Below are 25,528 nucleotides of genomic sequence, written 5' to 3' on the forward strand. Positions count from 1 at the left end.
GACATTGCTTGCAGAAACATGACACATGAGCTGGCTTTACCTGGTTTTTAGCATGTCTAAGAAAGTCATTTATGGTCTTTGGCTGTCTCAAGCTGATTTTAAAGGATAGTTCGTCCAAAAATTTACATTCTGTCATCATTTACTCATACTACTTACTTACTTTTTTTGCCAAACAAAAGTTGATATTTTAAAAGAATGTTGGTAACCAAACAGTTTCGGCTCCCATTGATTTCCATTGTATTTAGTGTCCATGAAATAAAAGTCAGTGGAAACCAAAACGGACTAATTTGGACATACTTTTGTTGTTCTAAACCTGTATGTCTTTTAACCAAACTTGACTTGGTAACCAAACCGTTTTTATCTCCATATCAATATTAACAATATTCAAATATTTAATTTAATTAAAGTTCCATGGAAAAAAAGAAAGTCGTTCAGGTTTGGAACAACATGAGGGTCAGTAAATAATGACAGAATTTTCATTTTTGAGTGAATTAACCCTTTAAGATGAGCCTTAAGCTAGCGTAGAACATCTTGGACCATTAATATGTTCCAACAAACTATCATCGTCCAACAACCAACCCGGAACTCCTTAATCCGGAAAACTGGTCAGTTTAAACCAGGTTAGGTAAACTGGTTTAAGATGTCAATAACCATCAAAACAGACCAAGCTAATGATCTTTAGAAACTAGCTAACCATCTTGATTAAAGTAGGTCTAAAATAGGTAGGTCTTGTCAGCCTAAAACAGATATTACCTGAAAAGTTGTGTCTCAGTTCTAATTGGTTGATTGGAATGTTGTTCCAGGATCAACAAGGATGTTGATCCAGGAACCTGCTGAACTTGGTGAAATCACACTCACCTTGATAAAACACACTGGACCAGTAATATCTTATAAAGTAGCTGTGATAACCAACTTACACGTTAAACTGGTATAATGTGGTCAGTTCAGACAATCTGGTTTAGGTAGCTGGCCAACTGAAAGATACCCCAAACCACTTGAAAACCGAAACAGACCAGCCTAATATTCTCTGGAAACTAGCTAACCAGTTCAGGCTGGTTTAAAATCATTCTTCCAGAAGGGGAAGCTGCTTGAATATACAGTATGAACAAATCTCATCAAGCTGCCCCTGCAATAGTAGTATGTTGTAATATTCATAAGGTGTTACATTTCAAAGAATACCCAATCATACAAACGACACGGGGAAAAATACTCATTTGCTAGAACGAGATGATTAATCATTGCAGTAAATTGCAGATTCTGTGCAAAACAGACTTCACAATCTGTGCACCTGTGGGGGGTGGGGGGGTAGCATGTGTCAGCATGAAGGTGCATCTCAGACTTTTATGAAATGTCTTGAGACAGACCCACTCAGGAGGGTGATACAAGTCATTAGCTATGTGCATGAATGCATAAACGCATTAATGCCGGAAAACACTGAAAGAACATCAGAGAGAAATTATACACTGCTCTACTTGGACAAGCATTGTTACAAAATAATCAAACACTCACATGCAATTTTGCTTCTTACTCTGGCCTCCCTAATGGTAGAAAAAACATTTCTGTGCACTTGCAAAACTGTCATTAGCGCGCTTTGAAGTTGGTACTGTATTAGTACTCAAAGTGTTTACAGAGATCAGGGCATCATGGGTGTAAAAACTCATCTCAGGTAATTATATCTTCCCAGAGATCCCCGCTGTGGCTGAGCGCTCTTTCTCTACCCTATCGTAAAGGCCTTTCATTAACCAGAGAGGCATTAAAGACAGCATGCTTGTGCGCTGCAAACAGCTATGATATAAAAATTCTAGCATGCAAGAAAAGGGTGTGTGAGGCACACTTTAACGCCAGAAGATGTTCTTTTATTATCTCAGTTGCAAAAAAAAAACACCAGAGTAATGCATGAAAAACAGAGGTACGGCTCATCTCATCTCCACAGGGATGCACTGTCGTATTGAAATAATGTCATATCAAATCGGTACTTCAGCATCAACACAATCGCTAAAACACTTTCCGACAGCAGCTCTGCACAGTTTAAGACGTCTGCTGAAGAAGTCACTTGGATGGTTTAGTTTAGTATGGCCTGCAATGAATGAGATTCACAGTGGTTTTGATGCCACATAAATTGACATATTTAAAAAAAAACATGTCTTCAAAATTATGATGAAATCTTTCTATGAAGGCCTATAAATCTTCTTACTTTTCTTTTTCATGATTTTCCTATACAACACTATTATGCATTAACTTTATACAGTAACTTATTGCCAGTTATTTTATAGTATATAACAATAGATATTATATATATAGTGGTTGCCTGATCTGAAAATAATTGTTCATTTATTTATTTATTTATTTTTGCCTCCAGAACATGATTTCATTTCATAATGTTCATGAAGCATGCAGATGGTTGCTTTAAACACAACAAATATCAGATGCAGTGAGTCGAACTGTTTCTATCCACAATATTTGGTATGTCCACCTTCTGCAGCAGTTACAGCAGCACATCTCTCTGGCATAGTGTCAATATATTTCCAGAGAACTTCATCAATAATGCTATCCCTTCTGCAACTCAAGCCAAATACTTCTCTTGGAATGTACAATTTATCTGTACAATTTATTTTCCAACTCGCCCAAAATTTGCTCAGTGTGATTGAGATCTGGTTTGTTAACCGAACTATGCTGGTCAAGCAAGTTAGAGCTGGTAGAATACCTTTGACCAGTAAAGTCTAGTAAATTTACTTAACTTAATTTGCAAAAACCAACTTGGGACACTTTAAGCTGGTACAATGTAAGTTTAAACCAGATTACACTGGTTTAGCTGCTTGTCTGATCAGTTGAAATTTGTCTCAAACCACTTTATCATTAAACCCAAAATTAAAATGCCACATCAGAAAGTTTTCTCATTCCATTGTTAATATCAGATAAATGGATGCTTTGTGTTCAGAGAAAGTGCATCAGATAAAGCCAAAATATATTAAAATTCTGCTGTTTTTAAGATGCCTGCCACATTCAATTGTTTCCATCTGATTCTATGGCCACATTGTGCCTTTTGCCATTGACCTTGTGACAGAATTTTTTCTTTCTAATTTCTGTGACGGGTGGACTCTGAACCTCCTCAGAGCCTTTTGTCTGACAAACCGTTATTAAAGTTGTCAAGGACATTTCACAATTTTGCCTTCTAGGAGCCACATTTTGCAAATTTTTTCCTTAAATTTGTTTTTTAGCTGCTGGTTTTTTTTTTTTGCTCTTGAAAAAATGGCTGTTTGATTTCATTGTGCTCTGTTACACCATTTTACTCAAAACCAAGTTTCATACTTGAGCTAACACAGCTCAGACGAAACATCAAAATGTGATTTAATGCTTACTGTCAGTCCAACCTACCATTCATGCACACATTAATGCTTTAAAAGACCACGCGTGCATTTAAATCCAGACAGTGGCGTAAAACTCCAAACAGGATGTAATTGATAAGACTGGGAATCAATGTGGCATGACTCCTCCAGCGGGGGATGTTTAAGACAGCCTCGCTAATTAGACGTGTGGATGCAGTATTCTCCTCTTGATTTATGTTAATAGGAGTGTTTGTTTACGTCTCCTATAATAAACCAAGTGCCTGCTTTATTGGAATGCCATAGATGTATTCTATGGCTTCATTATCCCTGCCCTTTCCAGCACACGGCGAAGGTCATGCCCGCGTCCGGCCTCAGCGAGGAGGGCAGTGCTCGGGGAAAAACACCTGAGAATAATAGAGTGCGGGACCCAATTAATGTTAAAAAGAGGCCCCGGCGACAGCGCAGGTGAAGCAGTGAGAATTGCTCATCACTTTGCCTCGGCACAGGCGATAACCTGCGGCCCCCGTTGCTTTGCGTGCCGCTGGAATATATCTGAACACCGCTGACAACAGGGCAGAAAACTTTAAATTAGTCTTGTGATCTTCATGATAGTTTCTATTCTGGGCTGATCTTTTTTGTTTTGCTGGGTGCAATTCAGGCTGCTAAGTTTGGATTTCCTCTCTGTGCTTAACATGGGCTTTGTTTTCAACACACAAACTTTGCTAACACACACAGAGACACATTTATTTTTTAGAGACACATACATACATGTATGCACAAATATATATTTACTATCAACGAGCCACAAGATAAATATTAATGAAAACATCGATATACCATTATCAGCATAGAGATTCGTCTCTTGTAGTTTCTGAAAGAATATGCGGCGTCAGATGATGAAAGCTCCATCATTACATTTTACTTTCACTTTCTGTATAGTGAATTAAGACGTACTTGCACAAAGTTTGCATGTTGCTTGTGTGATATTCATTGGCTCGCTTTTATGGTTCAAACCAGAAATATTTCATACATTGTGAAGTAACCAATTTATTTTACAGTCCTGTTCCTCATGTACATACTATGTACTTATTATAGTAATTACAATAACTATGTAATAACTAGGTACTAACCCTGAACCTACCCCTAAACCTAACCCTACCACATGTAGTTACCTTGTATTACCAGGACTTTCTTAGATAAATACACTGTAAGTACACTATAAGTACATGTTAGTACACGTACTGTAAAATAAAGTGCAACCATTATTATTTTCATCTTTATTTTCATTATTTTCATTATTTCGATACCCAAGACTTCTGTCAAATACCTCCATTTGGGCTCCACAGAATAATAAATAATACATATATTTTTTGGTTTACTTGTTTTTTGTTTTTTTATTTGTTTGTTTGCCAGTGAAATAATCCATATTTATTTTTTTACACTCCGATATAAATTTTGATCATACATTTGTAATTTTCTTACTTTTTTTATTGTTACATTATCTATTGTTTTGCAGAGACTGCTGATATTTCAGATTGATGTCCCTAGAAGGAATAAATTGCATTTTTGTAATGAAACTGGACACAATAAATGCCAGTTAAATCGTCTCTTATGCTCTAAAGTGGGTGTTCTTGGCCAGAACAATCTGTCAAAAGTCTGTCTAGGTAAGTCTACATATCAGCCAAAGAGCTTTTACCAGCGTTTACCTGAGGCTCCCCATTAAACCTGACATGAACTTTGGCTCCAGACATCAATGCAGGTCCACAATTGAGCTGCTAATGTGCAGGATTTCTTAAGAATACAGAGCTTTAAAAGCAGGACACTATGACCTATGGTTTTCTGCAAGACCTTTGCAATAAATGTAATAGTTTCTGGCTCCATACTGCAGGTAAGTACAGGAACTCTCAGTAAAAAGCAGAATAATGTGTGTAGCACACCTGCCGTGCCGGAGTAGTCCGCAACGCTCAGTGGGTAGCCATCCTCGTCAGGGTCAACAGAGAACAAACCCACTCCAAAAGAGCCATACTTCGCAAAGGAGGTACTGTTCTCGAAGTCCTCCAAGTCAATCCTCAGCTCGTAGTTGGCTTGAATGGTAAGTGTATGGATTCGTTTCATGCCTGAAAAAGAGATTTAGATTAAGTTAACGGAAAAATGTGCAGATGAGATTTATTTGAATGTACAGAAGGCTGAAAGAGGGTGTGTAACCAGCTTCTGCTACAGACAATAATGAAACCTCAAATTATGAGACTTGAGGAGAGGTGTGCCAACAACATGCTAAAAAGCAGTCAAAACATAATCACATAGCTAAACATTTGCAACCACTCAGAACGCCCATGGCAAGTTGTGCATAGGAAACATTCCTAAAAAAATATATTGATATCAAATAATAGAAAGTATATTAAAAAAATTACTGCTGACTATAAATAATTGGTAAAACATTATAAATGTGGATTTCATTATTATAGTTCATGCAAATATGAGTTACTCTCAGTTTGCAAGTACACCTCGTGATAAATTTCCCTTTTTAATACATATGGGCATATTGATACTAGAACATTTATTTAGACAGTAATGATAGATGTGTGTGTTCAATGAGGAAATTCAATGATTTTCTGTGGAAAAGATTAGCACACCCCTACTGTTTCCCACTTCTTTCCTATTTTATTTTTTTAGCCTGACTACGTTAGACTTCGTACTTCCGCTCAATTTCATTTAGCTTCAGTACTCAGTCTGAGATAGCGACCTATCTACCAGTTTTCCTCCGACCTCAACACACCTGGCCAAAAAAAAGGAACAGAGGGCGGGCTGAGAGCCATGACGTAGAGGCTAAGCGCTGAATGTAAGATCGTAGTTTAGGAAGGCGGCAAGGAAGTCAACCGAAAGTTGAAGTCAGCCACATGCCATCTTGCACATCTTGTAGCAGAACTTCAATTGCATTAGCATCCCATTGACTCCCATGCATTTTGGCGTCACTTTGACAGTCAATAACTTTACATCTGATGCGTTTAATTTGTCCATTATTTATTTCTAAAGATACATGACAATGTATAAAGGGTTCCATTACCTTCTATGTTACATTATGGCCCCGTAGAAACAGTTTTTTAAAAAATAGGCTAACGATTGCATCATAACCACTCGACTCTCTGTCACACAGTAGAGAAATTAACGTACAGACAGGAGGAGAAGATCGCAGGCAATTAACTTAATACGGCGTACTGGCGTTACATTTTAAAATACTATACAAAATAATTAATCAGAATACTTACTCCTGCTCACTCACGCCAGAGAACTCCCCGCTCAAGCTCATCGTCTCTGCAAGATTAACGATGGCAGTTCGCCTGCACAGCTACTAGAAGATTTACATCTGTCAGACAGGTTGCTGACGTAATAAAGCTTAGTTTGAGTCTGCACGTCAGAAACTGAAGTGCTAAAAAACGCAAAAAATGGGCTTCACTTGTCTCAATTGAGTTCCAATGGGGTCGCTGTGTCCATTTCTTTTACTGTCTAAGAGTTTAAGTTAGGGAAATCGAAAACGACAGTGGACATGGAGACATGGGATGCTATTTGCAGAGTGTTTGTTTCACATTTTGAATGGAGGTGATGTTGTGGCCCTACTCGCGATAGGTTTTGGGAAAATTTTAATTTATCAACTGTTACCGATCGTCAACAAGAAACTGAGGAGGCCAAAGTCAGTGCGATAGGCAGTGCGATAACTGATTTTGTCCCACTTGGTTGCTCTAATGCAGGATCAGGTTAAATAGGCAGTGAAACTGGCTCGATGGTTTTGTTTTTCTCACAGCATACCTGTTCAAAGCGGCTGAGCCGGCACATAACACACATCATAACCAAACGTAATGTGATTGGCTTACTGGTAACCAATGATTTTAAACTTCAGACAAGAACCACCCCCCCCCCCCCCATGTGAAAGAAAACACTTGCCCTTCCAGACTCTGTCTACTAAGCACAGCGACGTAGCAGAGTTTGATATTACCAGGCAAATTTTTTTTTTTTTACATTTTAATTTAAAATGTATTTTCTTTTCTTTGTTATACAAGTTTACCTATTTGTTTTTAGTTTGAAAAAAAAAATCAGTACAAATACAGAAAGGGTACTGGTAATATTTTTGCCTTTTAAGTTTACAGACATTTTCTATAAATCTAAAATACAAACAATTCAGTGTTTAATCTATAATATGTGAAAAACAACTGTGAAAAAAAATCTATAAGAAAAATATGCTGAAATATCGGTACAATACAGTTCCTGAATATTAACACTGGGCCTTATTTTTTTTTTTATTTTTTTTACAGACTCTTTTTGGAGTGTTGAGGGTTCTTAAAAGTGAGAAATTGATTTATTTGTCCTATACTGTATTTCCCCTGTTTGGTGCCTTTACAGCTCAGAATCGTCTTGATAATAGTGAAACCATCATCCAATCAGACATTTTCCCCTCAATCTTATACTTTACCTTTATTATCTAACACCTGCAGCTGGGCTTTTGTTTTCAAACTTCTTTGTCTAACATGAAAAGAACTAGCAGTGAACTTTAAGATTCCACAACAACATTCATGTCAAAGTTTTATGGATCCAATGCAACAGTCTGCTTCTTAAAGCACCAGGTGCACAGGGGCGGGCCTGCTAGAGACATAACGTCTCATTCTTAGCTTAGACCGGCTTGAAGGACTCTGGTCTACTTCCTGGGATCAATATCTCAATGGGAGACCCAGATTCTAGTAAGTTCTGCTCTTAATATTCCACCCAGTTTTCAGAGAGAGGAGGAGAGGCGCTTGACAGGAAACTAATGATGAATTCCCTTTGTAGCACATTCGCTGGCATGTGCGTTGCACCCCCAGGACAGAAAATCAATACAGCAGAGTTTTGCTAGGTCTAATCGTAGCTTGCTGCTGGTCTTCAGCTGTTGTGACCGCAGCACATGTTTGGGTGAGGTGTTAGGTGAATAAACTCTAGCTGCATGTTGCCAAATTTGCTAAACAGAATGTGTTGCTTAAAAAGTATCATACTGTGCCTAACAGATGTTCAACAGCCATTAGATATCTCCCGAAAAAAGGGCTACGGGCTATAACAATTATTAACATAAGCACTGACACTGAGATATTGTTTTAAAGTCCACGTGAAGCCATTCAAAACCCATTTCATTTGCATAAACTGGCAAATTCCAGAATGAAACAAGATAATCAGAGAGAAAACGTGTAGGGTAGGACCTGACATTATCAATCAGGAATTGATTAGATGATGAAAAGTTGCTGTTATGTTTTAAAAGAGGAATTCATTATGTCATCCAAAAATAAACAGTAGGAAAAATTTGCACTAAATAAATCTTACACAAGAATACAAATAAAGTAACTGTATTAAAGTATACTTAACAAGTGTAATAATTGTAGACTATAAATAATTAAAAACATTATAAATTGTGCATTTATTATGATGAATATTTATGCAAGTATTATTTATTATGCATGTTGCTTTAGTCTTTTTATGTATAATGTTAATTAATATTTTCAATTATCTTTTATAAGTTAGCATTTTACTTTTTAGTTTAAACTTTCACATATTTGTTATGTGATTTTGGCATTTTTATTCGCTTTTGACTTTTTTAAAATATATATATATATATTTTATAATATCAGCTTTCATTTATATTTTTTAAAATTTTAGTTTCAGTTATTTTAGTACTTCAACTTAGACTCATGCATATATATGCACTTGACCATTACACTAACAGACTTGTATAACATTGCATTTCAAATACATATATTTCAATATTAATTTAGGTTCCCCTTTGCATACTGCTATAACAGCTTCCATTCTTCTGGGAAGACTTTACACATGATTTTGAAGTGTTCCTATGGGAATTTGTTGCCCATTTGTTCAGTAAAGCATTTTTTGTGGTCTGACTCTCAATCTTTGTTCCAGTTTATCCGAAAGGTGTTTGATGGAGATAAGGTCAGGGCTCTAAATGAGTCAGTAAAGTTTATTCACACCAAACTCATCCAAACCTGTCTTTACACAGAAGCCAAACGTAGAAGCGTGATTTGTCACCCCACAGAACAGGTTTTCACTGCTCCAGAGTCCAGTGACAGCATGCTTTCCACCACGCCATCCAATGCCTGGCATTGCACTTGGTGATTTAAGGGTTGCATGCAACTGAAATGCATTCCATGAAGCTCTTACTGCACAGTTTTGTGTTGATACTGAATTAGTGCCAGTGGAAATCTCAGCAATAGAATTAGCAGATCATTGGTCTTTTGCTTCATGACTGAGTTGCTGCTGTTTCTAAATGCTTCCACTTTTAAACCACTTACAATTTGTGGAATATCTAGCAGGGACAAAGTTTCACAAACGGACTTATTGCAAAGACAGCATACTATCAGTGTCATGATTGAATTCTTCCCACTCAATGGACTCTTCTTTGATCCATTTTTTTTTGTTTGTAAATGAAAACTGCATGGCTAGATGCTTGATTTTTTACAAGAGGTGTGTCCCACTTCTTTTGTCTGTAGAGGGGCTGTTGCGCTATTTTCAGTTTTGTGTTTATTTTATTATGTTTAAATGTACTCCAGTTCCCGCCTCCTTGTTAAAACCAAGGTACATACTGATCCATCAAGTGCCGCACACTTTGAGAATCTAAAGTTATAAGACAGCCCAGGTGAGAAGCGGCAGTTTATCTGCCCACCTCCAGTCCTGCAGAATAGAATAACATTTGTTCAAATGATATTGGCATAATGACAGAGATGGTTATGATGGCTGTGAATGGAGCGGGACTGGTGTGGTGCCGTTCCAGCAGCAGTCGAGCGCAACATCAGGCTCTATTAAGCACCGACACCCTTCTAATGGTCTCCGCGTTGACTAAATGGATAGGCCATTTGCACTCGAAGGTCATTTCTGTTTCGCCCCAGGGACTCAGAAATGTTACACAGTGGTGCGATATATCTGAAGAGCCGTGTTAAAGACAGAAGGCTGGCTGTGCTGTTCTTCATGTAAAAACTAATGTGCGTATGATTATCTTCACCTGGTCGGGGCTTCAAGCGGCTCCAGATAACCTGATACGAGAGCCATCTTCTTGATGCATGATATGTTTAGGAACTATGTGTTTTTTTTTCATGTGTAAGAAGAAATAAACAAGGCTACTTTCATTCAAATGTTTCCTATCATCCTTGTAGATATACTGCATGTGTGGAGCCACAAAAACAACCTAGGGCCTTTACACACAAGAAAAGCAAACATTTCAATTCTTTCCATGCAAATGACTATAAAGATGTTAGCATGTCTAAAAAAAAATTTATAATTAAGCATCTCAAAAGCTGAACTTTTCACATGCTCGTCAGTTTACAACATCATTCATTTTTTCCCCTGTATTGTCTATAAAACACAGCCTTGTATTTTTTGCTGAAAGGAGTCAAAATGTCTTTTGGCTATTAGAATGAAAATTTACATATCTTCAGGCATAAAATTTTACATGCTCTGACATCAAACAGAAATCTTTGAAATGTAAGTACCGTAGTTACGTTTAAACTGTGGGTTTCCTCTAAATTTACATAATTACATTCAGGCCTTTAATTAAATCTCAAGAGACTCACTCAACCCAAGTAACAATTATTTCTTAGAGATATATCAACCAGCGAACATGCTGCCCTGAATTAGTACAAAGTACTTAGTAGGTGTAAAAGGTAGTAATCTATATGTCTATCTATCCATCCATCCATCCATCAGGACTATAAACTCTGAAACATCAAGGCTTTTAAAACTTTTTAAACTTACATTCCATACTTTTCTAATGAAAACTTACAATTACATTAATTTCTGGGAATTTCAAGTCATTTTAATTCTACTTCCTTACATTTAAATTTGAGTTCTGTATAGTTCATAACCTTCTTTGCATCTAAACAGTAAGATTACTTGATTCACTGCTGGACTCTGGGCTTCTTAATTCCACACTTCAATTCATCTGAGGCCTCTTTAAAGGAAGCGCAATTGGTGTTGCAATTACAACTAAAGCGAGGCACTTGAGGATGTGAGGCAATAGTGAAAACGTGCTGAGCCGTGCCAGCAGAGGACAGATTTCTTTCTGACAGGCCAAAAGCTGCACTCATTTTCTCCCCATGCAACCGTCCTCTACTATTAATTTTTAATCAAGCTGCTCCATCTGTGTTACAGTGAGGGCTTTGCTGCTTGCCGCAAACCATTCTATGAGATGCGTCTCACATAGCTGTTCCCTGCGCCCTGTCAGACAAAAGCGAGAGATTCAAGAAATGAAGCAGAGAGATTGGAGTTCAGGGCAGGGGTTTCCACTTTCACACAAACACAAATGTGCACGTGACTGTGCCCTGAGGTCGCGGCACACAGGGCTTTGAACACCTGCCAGCAGAGTGACACAGCATCCGGCGCTTCTTCAGTTCTCTGCAGGATGAATCATCACACCTAACGTGCCTGTCCCTTCCCAGCGAGCCACATCAAGGCTGCTGTTTACAGGTGGGTGCTGTCGACTGCACCGATATCGATTCTGCTAATTTTCCAAAGCCTGTCTGCAAGTCTCTGTGAAATCCATTTTTGGCCTTGAGTTCAATTATATGTAAATCAAGAAAAAGGGATTTAATTACACATGATGCAGCTCTTGTTTACATGTTCAGAATAGAGAAAGTGCCTCTTGTCCCTTGAGGGATTCTGGAGGAATATGCAACGACCCTTCCACCAGATCACAGCATTAAATAAGAGACTCAATAAGGTACCAGAGCACAGTGCTTTGGAAACAGCTGAAGTAAAATGGACAAGGTGTAAAACAGAGCCGAACAGCTGTTCATATGCTATTGAAAACACATCTGTAAGTACACTTCACATCAATGAAGTTGTTTCAGCGCAATTAAAAAGAGCATATGGAGACCTGCCTCCAGAGACTGGAACGAACACAGTGCTTCTGGCAACTTGCTGAACACATAGAAGCTACAGAATCGGGAGACCTGCTTTATATCATTGGCCATTCATACATTCCTGACCAATCCAATTAAAGATGCTGATAATGAGCTCTGCACCATTAAAGAAGGGTAATTTTTCTATGACTGCTGTGATACATATCTATGATACACCATTTTGCATTTAATTTCACAGATTTTTTTTTATTATGGAATTCACAAAAGCACAAATCTGGTTAAGTGTTCTTTAAAATGTCAATTCTGTACCTTTAATAAAATGTTAACTTTTTATCACTATTATTTTTCTTTAATTTCTTTTATACAACAGTTAATTAACCAAGGCATTAGGGGTGTAACAGTACATGTATTCATCCCGAAACGTCACGATATGGATGTCATGGTTTGGTTCATGTAGTTAGACGACGAATACAGTCAGTCATAGTCAATCAATCCAAATCCAATGCAATGCTAACCATCATGACAGGAAAAGAGACGATCTACACACCAAACCAAAACAAGAACGTTGAGTTCAGATGGCATGCCGGTGTACTGATGAAACATGCTACCTATCAGATTGTGCTACCAGAAATATATTTGTATTGTTTTAAGGGTAAGTTTAGCGTAATGGTGCATATGGATGGGTAGATTTAGAGTAGGGTAAGGTATGGACATTAAAAAAAGCCTCAAACCACATTAATAAGATGCTGGTAGCACAATCTGATAGGTAGCATTTTTTGGTATCACAAATCGCCAGAACACCAGCTATAAATCGGAACTGATTTTTGGTTTTATTTTGGCCAATCTCCGTTCCAGAATTCCACACAAACTGCATTGCAATCATTTCTCAAAATGTAATTTTTGTGGAATTTTTATGAGGTCTGTAAAGAGGAGAAAATACTGTAGCGATGCTCCAAAATTAAGGAAGACAAATATGTGGGGATTTATATAAATGTATATTTGGGAGGAACTGACCATCTTCAGATATATTTCAATGGCATTTTCTTTTCATCTTACCGCCATTTAATGCATATTAAAGTAGTGTTTATTAGCACAACTGTTTTGTTTACAGCAGTAACCAAGGAAACGCTGTATCGCTGCTGTTCCATAAGTGCCACATGCTGTCAGAGAATGAATCTGCATTTTCATTCAGTCCATGTGCCGTTTTTGTTTTGTGTAAGTGTCTTATGTAGCATAATTTCACAAATCTAAAGTCAGACGATTCTGTTTTTGCTTGAAATAAATTTTAATCTTGAAATTATATAATCTAATCCAATTTAAAAACAACTGCTCATGTAACATGCATCTAGCACTACTGTCTTTTCAAAACAGATGAAAAAAAAAAATTATGTTGTACCGAACTCGTGACCCCAAAACCGAGGTACATACCGGACCGTGATTTCTGTGTACTGTTACACCTGTACAAGACATTGATATTATATTAAGTAACCTATCTTTGAGAAACAATATTGCTAATTTTTTGTCCATTTTTGCTCTGCAAACATAAAACAAACTCTGATTTATACTGACCCTCACACTACACCGTCTGGTACATGTCACCCTGGACCATATTTCCCATGTTCCATTTCACTATTCACACTTTCACCTGTAGCCAATCACACACACAATAAAAACGAGGCTCTAAACACAGTTCAGGGCAGAGTAATGTAAGCACATATCACTATCCTAGCTGACAGTTACTTTACAGAGCCTGCTCTAGGTTTCTTAGTCTAGTCATATTCTAGCCTTGCCTGCTTTCCTGTGATTACCCTCTCGTCTTGCAGTTCTGACTCTGTTTGCCTCTGCCTGGACTTTTGACATGTACCTGTATTATATCTCTTTGTTTTGCCCTGTTGGATTACGTTCGCCATCGATTGACCCACACATGTTTACTGGACTACTCTTTTGTCTTACCCTCGATATACCCGTGTGCCATTGTCTGACCCTAGCCTGTTTAAAGCTTTGCAAATGGATCCACATGCCTCTCGTCCTGTTCACTGCATAACAGTATAGCTCTAGAAAAGCAAATCTAATAATCATATATAACTGGCTCATAATGCTGTAAAGCTGTAAATCTATGCATATGCTTCATAAGAACTTTGGTTTTTGACTTGAATCTGTGTCTCCAGCTTGAGCACAAGAGCACACATACTGAACCAGCACCATGAATTTGAAATTAATTCATTCTAATATAATATGTGCCAACAGAGCATGTTTGAACTGGCACTGACAAAAATGAAGCTGAACAAGACTGTCGTCGGATCCAGCGTGATACACATTCTTTATTCATGGAGGGACTGTCACAACAAATAACATTTCACGTGTCACTAAGGTAAAAACTTAATTTGTGTGCTGGGATACAGTGGCACACACAAGCAGCCATCTCACTCATCTATACATAGGGAAAACTAAATAAATCAGAATGTTTTAAATAATACATTCAGACTCCAAGAGTCTTTATAGCTGAGATCAGAACAGCAGTTTGACTTTTCTCCTGCATTTTACTGCTGGTCGCACAAAGGCTCAGTTTCAAAAATTAAAATTTGGTCATCATTTGCACACTCATGTCATTCCAAACCTGTATGATTTGCTTTTTGAGGATTGGAAACCTTGCTTAATTTAAACGGATATAAATTTCTGTCATAATTTACTCATCCTTAAGTTGTCATAAATCTGTAGTTTATTTCTTTTGTTGACCACAAAGAAGAATATTTGAAGAATGAGTTTGATAGCATGGAAAAAAGAAAAAACACTATGTCGAAGTCAATGGCTACCATTTGGTTTCCATCATTCTTCAAAATATCTTCTTTTGTGTTGAACAAAAAATTTTAAATCATAAATTTTTAATAAGTGGAGGGTGAATAAATTCTATATACGTATATATATATATATATATATATATATATATATATATATATATATATATATAGTTCTAGACTATTTGAAATATTGTGCACTATATGGACTACATTTATGATACTTCGATGATGAATTTATAATGCTTTTGGTTACTTTTTGAAGCCAGAAAGCTTCATTATGTATTTATTAACTGAATGGAAATGAGTAACTAGCACAGTATTCAAACTTTCTTTTATTAATGTTCTCTCAGAAGTCACACAAGTGTGCAACAACATGAGAGTGAGTAAATGAACAGAGAATATTAATTTTTGCCTGAACTATCCTCTAGTTCCCCATCGTGGTGTATGCTGTTTTAATAAGATAAGAAGGCCAGGTCTGTTCCCCACATTCATCTATGAATTTATGAGGTATTAATGGCCTTTTGGTTAACAGTGTGAAATTAGCTGGAGTGTTTTCACTGATAGCATAACTTTGCGTTGCCATCAGCCGAAATCTTATCAGGGATATCAGCATCCTATCTGTGTGCTGACCCGGTTTCATGTCTACAGCTCGCCGCCTGCCTATTCCTCTGAAACGCTTCACAAAACACACATTACAGTTCATTACCAGTTCAGGTTTGGCTAAATGAATGGATGCCATGGGACAGAAAAATATGTAGAGCATCCTGAAGGTTACAGAGACTAGAAAAATAATACTCATTGAAAAATAGCTCCCGTTAGGAATCTGAAGCATTCAGTGGAGCACTGCTATTTAACGTGCCACATTATGGATTTTTTTTTAATTACCTTTCATGCAGTGTGTAACACAGCTCTCTGTGAATGAAAACATTCTGCAAAGTTTTAAATCTGAAAGTGCACCGTGTATCAATGTATTGTCTCTCAAAAGAAAGAATAGACTCTGAATCATTGAAACAAGTCATTTTTTAAATGAATCCCAATCTATATCATGTTGACCTCAACGTGAAACATTAGGACATCGCCTGCACACCTGGTCTTCTTGTTAGTCTGAATGAAAATGCAATTTCATTCTTTGCCACTAGGTGCTGCTTTTGGAGCAGTAAAAATAGCGGTTTCCCTTCTTTAACGCTTTATAGCATCCTTGAAAAATGAAATGAAATGAAATGAAATGAAATTAAAAAGCATATCACTGATTTATAATAGAGAGTCATTATATAGATCAGTGGTACTGATCCCTAACTTCTGAATGGTAGTGTATAGATATTACATATTTTTTTAACAAAATTATTTTATAATACAATACAATGCATGTAAAAATTTTAGCTTAATAACTATTTTTTAATGTTATACATTTTGTTGAATAAAATAATATTTTTTCTATACAAATAAAATAATATAAATAAATGCCACTTGGTTAGTTTTTTTTGTTATACAATGCAATGGCATTCAGACATTTATAAGTATAGATAAAATGTCCAAATACTTTATGGGGTCACTGTACACTCTTAAAAATAAAGGTTCCAAATCCATTTGGGGTTCCAAAAGAACATTTCAGTGGGCAGATCTGAAAAAGAACCATTTTTCCCAATGTGGATATTAAATACTCTAAATAACCTTTTCCAATATAATGAACCTTTTGTGGAGCTGACAAGTTAAGAGTTTCTACATGGAACCACTGACAGCAGTTAAGTATGCAACCAATCCTGTCACAAAAGTTCTGTCATGATCTTCTTATCAACATAACTGCTTCATACTAGGCGATACTTTTCTGGTGTTGATGAAGTGATGTTTCCGGATAGGTCTGTGCAGGTAAAATAAACACGGTTGGAAAACACTGTGAAAATATGCAACGATAACACAGGCGTGCATGCTTGGGGAAGCATTACAGTGTCTGTCATCACTTTTTCTTTTCCAAGAGGAAAACACTGGGATTGATAACATTTATAATGGATTAGGGTGTTTAAAAGCGAAGCCGAAAGCTGTGATAGCATCTCATTCCCACAGAAGGAAGAAGAAAGATAGAGAAATAGAAAATAATGTAGAAAGGCAAGGACGGGAGGAGAAGAAGATCAGAGGAGTTTTCAATTTTAGCTTGCATCTCCCCCATAAAATTCAGGGCCATCCGTGCATGGCCAGCGAGTGCCGCGTGGTTAATCCACGGTGCGAGATAAGTAGTCGGTCTAAAACAATCCAAATGGCGATTAATGGAACGCTTTGTGGATGCTGAGCAAGTCCATGTTTTATTCAGAGCCTCTTGAGAGCTATACTCACAGATAAATCACAGATAAAGACTCAATATAAAAGCCAATATTTTCATAGCGCCAAACAAGTCAGTGGGGACCATGTTGATTTGAAATCCATCTATTTCCCTGCTTAGATTCAGTCTATAGACACATTGCAGCACTCCATCGAAAGGGACGATGGATGTGTCTTGAAAGATCTACCCTATGTATTTTGTCTGTCCGTTATTTTTATATCTCTGAGTCATCCGGGATTTCACCTACAGACCAAGACGACGATTGCTGGATGTGGACACAACGCTGTTCTCTATTACCTTACATGAGATGTATAAAAATACACAGAGATCTCACGGAGGAAACCTGACCTGTGTAGAAGACTAAATTTTAACTGGAAGACAAAATCCATCATGAGAGAATTGCATTGTTAAAACAGGTATCACAACAGCTAACTAAAATAATAATAATAAAAAAAACAGTGTCTTACTCAGTATTTTTGTTTTGTTTTCCAGTAAAAATTATCTAGAAATCCTTAAAACAAGATCAGTGTACTTGAAAAGCAAAACTGCTTATTAAGACTTGTTTTCAGAGAAAGTAAATCAGTGAATAATTTAAAATGTTTTAAGCATAAATATCACTAGTTTATTAGATTTACACTCTTAAAAGTAAAGGTGCTTCACGATGCAATAGACCTTTCTTTTTCTTTTTCTTTTTTCTGTATGGTTCCAAAAAGAACCTTTATCAACTGAAGAACCTTTCTGTTCAACAAAAGGTTCTTTGTGGTGAAAGAAGGTTCTTCAGATTATAAAAAGGTAAGAAAGAGATGGTTCTTTAAAGAACCTTTGACTGAATGGTTCTTTATTGAACCAAAAATGCTTCTGTGTCATTGCTGTGGAGAACCTTTAGGGCACCTTTATTTTTAAGAGTGTATGCTTAAAACCTGAAAAAAAAAAACAATGGGATAGAAAAAATTAACTTCATTAACTTTTCCACAAATACTGTTGTCCAAACTGATTCTTTTTCGTAAATTAGTTTTTTGATTGTTCATTTCATAAGTTGACTCACCTATTCATATGAGTCATCCTTTAATATTTCTGGAACTTAATTTTTCATCTTCAAAACAAATATTTATAATAAATAAGTATACTTATAAATATTTAAAAATGTAATGTTTTACTTTATTTAATAAATATTGATACTTTTTATGTATTAATATTCTAGTTATATAAAAATGGTGTTTCTATACATATTTTTATAATATAGTGAGTTTTCTTTTTAGGTTGGACAGGATGCCAGTACACAGTACTGGAACCTCCAACTTTAACTTTCTGAATACAAAATGAAAGTGCACTTAAGGTGAAGGTAAGTCTTGACTGCTAATTCTCACCTCCACCCACGTTACAGGCTGCACTGACTAAATCAGAGCTTGACTAAAACTTTTAAAAAGCCACAACATTTGTTAATAACTCAGTCCAGCTAACTACTTTTCAACAGAGTAGCTTCACTATAGACTGTTTTTTGCTCTCATCAATAAGCCACCTTAAACACAATTCTACCACTTATAGCACCTTGCCGAGTCTTGTGTTCATTAGAAGATCAACAAAAATATCACACTTCTCTCGGCTTGTGAGAGGTAAAGGTTTCTCTCCCGCAGCTGTGATCGAACACACTACAGCATCAGCTGCACTTTAGACTGGTTAAAAATGTATTCTGAATTAACACTTTCTGACAGAAACATCTCGCTTGAGCATCTGTACAATAGAGAGTCACAGTATCGACTCGTGTTCTTTGAAATCCTCTGCTTTTTAAATATTGAGGAGGTCACTGTAGTGGATTCTTCCATCTTGTGGAAGTAAACAATAATAGTGTGATTCAGAAAGGAGAGCTTACACACACAGAGAGAGAGAGAGAGAGAGAGAGACAGAGAGAGAGAGTAAAAAAACAGGACCAAGTAGAGACAAGCGACGAAAGGAAAATATGTTTGTCAGCAGTATCTCGGCCATACATCTTGGCGTAACATCCAGGGGGTTTTGGGGGTGTAATAGCAGGATACGGATTGGAAATGAGCGAATGAGAGAACAAACCATGAATTTCAAAAAGACTCGAGGAGGTGAGGATCCGAAGAAAGAGAGAAAAAACCAGCAGAGCCTTGGTGTAGCTTAAATAGAGTTGGAAATAACTCAAATTAGCAAGAATATTTTGTTGTTGTTGCTTTGTTTGGGGCTTTCTTTTAAGAAAAAGTCATTATTTCATCTGTTCAAAAAAAAGGGTTAATCTTAATTTTGTCAACGAAAATGGTGTTAAACTAGTTTAGACATAAATATACATTATGAGAATGAGATGCTTTTAATTAAAACATACTTTAGATGAAACTATGACTAAAAATAACACTTAATAGTGCTGTCAAACTATGAGGGGTCCTACAAGCCATAATTCACTCTGGCACTCTCACACACTTACATTCTCCATTCACATACATGCATTTCTACTCACACACACACATACAGTCTCCATTCACATTCTGCACATACATTTCTACTCTCTCTCACACACATACATTCTCCTTTCACATGCATGCATTTCTGCTTTCACACACATACATTCTCCTTTCACATACATACATTTCTACCTTTTTTGCTATCTGTTTAAGCAGAAAGTCACTCTCAGACCAGAAAATACAGGTGCAAGACTTGCTCAGCTGTTTCTTACAATTTTACAACGATGCTGTTCAAAGTCATCCTGTTTTCTTTTCAAGTAAATATTTTAAGTTTGTGTGTGTGTGTGTGTGTTTGCAAAATATGATTGCATGAACAATATTAGTGAAGAAGGAAAATCTAGACAAAAATAATATACACTACCTTTTAAAATTCTGGGGTCAGTAAGATTTAATTTTCATTTTATTTATTTAATACTATTATCCCCATTGTTTTAATTAATTTATTTTTTACTGTTTTCAATGTTATAAAAAAAACATTATGGTGCTTAATATTTTGTGGAAACTAAAAGCATTTTCTCAGGAATTGTTGGTTAATATTTGAAACAGAAATCTTCTGTAAGATTATAAATATATTTACTGCCAATTTTGATAAATTTGCATAAATAAAAGTATAAATTTTATAATAAAACCTTTAAATGGTAGTGTACATATGTTTGATTAAATATTCAATTAACTGAAATGCCATTTTGGTCAAATTGACTAAAATAAATTAATTTGACATGATTAAGTATTTACAAAATGTAAAAGATATTCACTAAAATAGAAAAACTAACTAAATCAAAAATGTTTAAAAATAAAAACTGGCCAGAATATTCACCTAAAAAAATCTATTATTTTGTGTTCCACAGAACAAAGTAAGTCAACTTCAGATTAGGGTTAAGTAAATGATGACAGAATTCTCTTTTTAAATATATTGGATGCATATGACAGACTGACAATAAACCAGACCAGGTGGCCAAAAGCAGACTTCACAGGCTCCTATCACAGCGTGGCTCATTTTTGAAGCGGCTCAGGCTATTAGAATGCATAGCAGTCTATTAATGGAGATTCTGTGTTGAGTAATGAGTACAGAGACGGGAGAAACACCCAGGAGAGGCGGCCATCTTTTTAACCCACTTTTTAAAATTCACTCGGCCAGACGTGGGGAGCCTGCATGGAGCCCACATTCAGTGGTGAGAAAATGCCTGTCTAAGCTTAATGAAATCAGCAGGACTTCAACATCTGAATAAGAAAACAAACCAGGAAGCAAGAAAGCTGAGATTTAAGGGGGATTACGATATTCCGACAGTCAGCAATTCATTGAGAAAGGCGAGGGAAAACCGAAAAACCAAAAAACAACTTCTTTCTCTCGTGACCAGCACAAGCGCCTGAGGCACAGTCAGTTTATGCATGTGTAGAAAATGGAAGTTACAGTCGTATTTCAAGCTGTAAGAACTAAAAGCCACCGGCAAGCTTTTCTGAGTTGTTCTGCTGGTAACTAAGTCACTTCACTTCAACAGCATCCATCCACCCTCGCTTTCTTCACTTACGAGACGCGCTCATGCTGTTTACATGCTCCACCACAAAAAAGGAGAATGTAATGGGTCAAAAAGCCCTCGAGATAACATCTTCATTTATCGCAAGCTGCAGCAAGAGTGCATTTCTGTAAATAAATTGCAAATGCACATGACAGTGAAGTTGACTGAGGAATGATTTTTTTATGCTTTCACAGCCGATGATTCAACAAGTACAAAAGTCTTTTTCACTGCCTCTGTTAAAGAAGCAGATAAAAACAAAATACAGCTAGATATTTTTTTCTTGACCATGACAAGGCAAGCCAATATAGTGGCTAAAAAACAAGATTCTTTTTCTAATGGTCCATGTGAGACAATAGTTTAGCCCTAACAAAAAATGTAAAAAATAAAATAAAACTCACCAAGGCTGCATTTATTTGATTTAAAATACAGTAATTTTGTGAGATATTATAACAATTTACAATAACTTTTCTATTATTTCTATAATATATTTCTGTCATGGCAAAGCTGAATTTTACTAATATGTTGATTTGCTGCTCAATTACTAAAATTAATTACTTTGCTCAATTATTGATATCTAATCAAAATAAATGCATAATTACTATGTATTATTATCGGAGCTGAAAGCATTTGTTGCTGCTTAATATTTTTGTGGATAGCATGATAAATGCTTTTTTTAGGATTATTTGATGAATAGAAAGTTCAATGATATATTATATAAATATAAATTTAGTTTAATGCATCCTTGAATTTAAATAATTAACATTTTAACAAGGATAAAGAGAAAAAATTGCTTTATGACAATAATTCGAAGATTTCTGGACTGATAATAAACTCTCTCTCAGTTTTTTTTTCATATGCAACCTACAGAACATTCCACAATGGTTTGTAATTTTCAATCTGTTCTAATTCACATAGATGGCATTTGATGCATGTTCTTTCATCAAAAAGATGGATGTCCTCGAGACCTTTATGATTTGGAACGCATGCAAAGTATGTACACAATAATTATAAAGCTATGCTTTCCAGATAAAGTGCTCTTTTGCAGACATCTTGGAGATATATGTGTGCTTACTAGAGACTGGGCAAGTGACAGAAACACTCTCACACCGGCCCCCTGGCAATCCATCCTTATTGGTGAGCCCTGAAATATGATATCTTCAGAAAAGAAAATCAATGAATGAAATAATGGTTCTTGTTCTTTACCTCTGCATAGTCTTTTATATATATCGACCACAGCCTTTAGTCTAACCAACTTCTGCAAAGTTTCCTTGCCAGAAGGAAGTTCAAAGGGTCAGACTAAACTGTCTGTCATCGCATACTTTGCAAAGCAGTATCTGACTCTATCGCTATCTTGATATTGTGACAGGATGATAAGGACTGCACTGCATTTGTTATGAGTCATGGGGACACACAATTACAAACTGCACTGCATTTGTTATGAGTCATGTTAGAAATGTTTCATTATCAATCTACTTCCTTAATATAAAGACTCAAGTATAAGTAAGAGATTTATTGGCTTCCTTGAAAAGACAGGAGTCTATTATTAACCTCTTATTTTTCCAGTTGTGACGATATTAAAGATTTCAGCTTTAATGAGTGTCCACTGACGTCGCTAACACCACATGTTGTGGCAAACCAGACACGTTTCATATCAATTATGCTGAAATATTCTCACAGTCTCTCTCAGGGTCTCTCTAGTAAGATTACATCACCAAAAAGCCCATCAGAGACATCCATCTGTCCTGTCCTGTATCCAAAAACATGACAAAGAGCAAACGAATAGCTAAATCTTTTGTAGTGTAAACAGTTGTGCCCATTTCTGACTTCTGTCAGGACACATTTGTGATGAGACGAGGCTTGTGAGGGTCGATGAGATTATAGACGACAATCTTTTTTCCTGCTGAAGTGGAGCTGGACAGACTTTCAGGAATGCTATGTGATGACTGTGGGGATACGGCAGGGATAGAGTAAATGTGATTAAATACACCCTTTTTTCCCTTAAGTTCATTATACTGAGCAAAAAGTTCACCACACAATTTCATGTCTGCTTTATTTTTTGATGTTAATGTACATACAAACATAATTTTGGGAGCGTTTATAGACTATATAATTGTTAGTGTAATTGGACATTTACGTCACAAGGGCATCAATAGTTATAATTGGAAAGAGTTTGACTGGAAAACAAAAATTACTTTTTTAGAACGCCATTGGTGATATCAAAATTTGTTAATGGGCCAGAAGCAGAGAAATTTTGGGCAGGGTGTGGAAAAGGTAGGAGATCACACACATATTTTGAGAATGCCAAAAAAAATATCTACATTTTGACATGGGGTAAATTCTTCATATAGACTTGCCTTTTACACCCCTGTTTTTCTTCCTTAAAGGGATACCCCATGATTTATGTAGTAAAAACCAGAGATATATTCTGCATGAACTCATTTTAAGTGCTAGAAAAACCATAACAATTAACTGGATGAAGCCACGCCCTCCAAAATATGTCCAAGTGGACAGAAAAACTTGAATATTTTTATAGAATGGAATATATATGGAGACTGCCCAACTCCAAATGAAACTGGACATTTGTATACAAAGGTGGACACCTTTTACTATGTATTTGGATGAATTGAAAATGAACTGATCAGTAAGGAAACTTGATTTTTTTCCCTGTTGTATTATTTGTCAATATTGTATGTGTTTTCTTTCTACTCTTCTTATTTATTTGTATCATTTCTATTCTTCAAGTCACCGCTTTTGTCAAGGAATGTTTAGTTTATTGTTTGCAATTTGCTTTAATCTATAAAAATAAAGTAAAAAAACTAATTAGACATTTACTTTTGGTAAATAATTATATTTGTGTGCATTTTAGTTATTCTCATAATTGATTCTGGTATTCACTAAGAGTTTTTAAATGTTGTCATAACTGTAATAAGTCTCATATGCTCATTAAAGCTCAAATTAGAGAAAAAAAATAATACAAACTTGGTAAAAAAAAAAAAATGAATTAAATGCAATTTAAAATAGGAGTTCATAGGAGTTCTTCACAAGTATAAGTGCGTGAGTTTTAGATGAGCACTTGAGTCTTATATCGACACTCATCTGTAAATATTTAGGGAATTGGAATGACTTATTATAAGCAATTCAACAGAATTATGTGAAAATGACTGATAAAAGACTTATTTATAGTGCTCTGGGAGGTTGATCATAAATGGATATGCTAATACACTACAAAAGGAAATTATAGAATGATAATTCAAACCTCTCCTTTGATGACACAAAAATACACTCTTGTGCATTAATATTCATATTGCACCCTTAATATTCGACTTACATTCATGCATAAGCATTTCATGCTAATTGGTAATGTGGCACTAAAACGATCTTCGCTTGCATGCACACCAAAAGTAGCTCTTAAGTTTCTCTGAGAAACTTCAGATTTGTCTGTAGTTTGCTCTTTCCAGAAACCAAAAGAAATACTGACAAATATGATTGCATATTTATTCAGTATTTTTTAAAAGTTCAGTTGAGTTTTTAAATAAAAACTTTAATTACTTAATTCATCTTTATGCTTATAGTATCCTACTTATCACTTAGCAATGTAAATCTCTAATGGAATCAGTTTATGATTACAAGTAATTTCAGTTATTATATTAGTCACGTCCCACAAGAAGAATGTAATGAAGTTTAATAAAGTACTGCAGGGATGACATATTTTCATAGGTCAAACCCTGGAAATTAGCCTTTTATTTATTCATTTAATTATTATTATTTTTTTTTTTTCATTTCATTTCATTTATTTATTCTCTTTTCATGGTAATGCAACACAAAATACCACAACAACAAACCAACAAACACACAAAATTACATTCCATGACAAGAAGAACAGGAGTAAGATGAAGAAAAAAAATCTTATAAACTCCTACCCCATTCTTATATTAAGAAAATTACAAATTACAAATTAGATGGCCTCACTGACATGACATATATAAAAAACAAAAAACAAACAAACAAACAAACAAACAAAAAAAACAACAACAATGCAATAATGACAACTCCAGCAACAAAACAATGACGAAACCATCATTGTTGTTATAGTTTTAATGATTTTCATATTCATCTCCGTACAAATTAAATATCTTCTGTTTATACTTATATTTAAATTGAAGAATATTTGAACAACATTTTAAATCATTTTCTAGAAAATTCCATTTTTTCAC

General features: G+C 35.7%; 1 protein-coding gene across 3 annotated transcripts in view; it reads right to left on the reverse strand.

The window, feature by feature from the left end:
* The window catches only part of fibcd1a (fibrinogen C domain containing 1a), a 118,240-nt gene that overhangs the window by 5,227 nt on the left and 87,485 nt on the right, over window positions 1-25,528 (reverse strand). For all 3 annotated transcript variants that reach the window (XM_052564258.1, XM_052564257.1, XM_052564256.1), the window contains one exon: window positions 5,264-5,443. In XM_052564258.1, the coding sequence (XP_052420218.1) occupies window positions 5,264-5,443 (180 nt within the window). The remainder of the gene's footprint in view (window positions 1-5,263; window positions 5,444-25,528) is intronic.

Source organism: Carassius gibelio, chromosome B8 (assembly GCF_023724105.1).
Source record: "Carassius gibelio isolate Cgi1373 ecotype wild population from Czech Republic chromosome B8, carGib1.2-hapl.c, whole genome shotgun sequence".
Taxonomy (NCBI): domain Eukaryota; kingdom Metazoa; phylum Chordata; class Actinopteri; order Cypriniformes; family Cyprinidae; genus Carassius; species Carassius gibelio.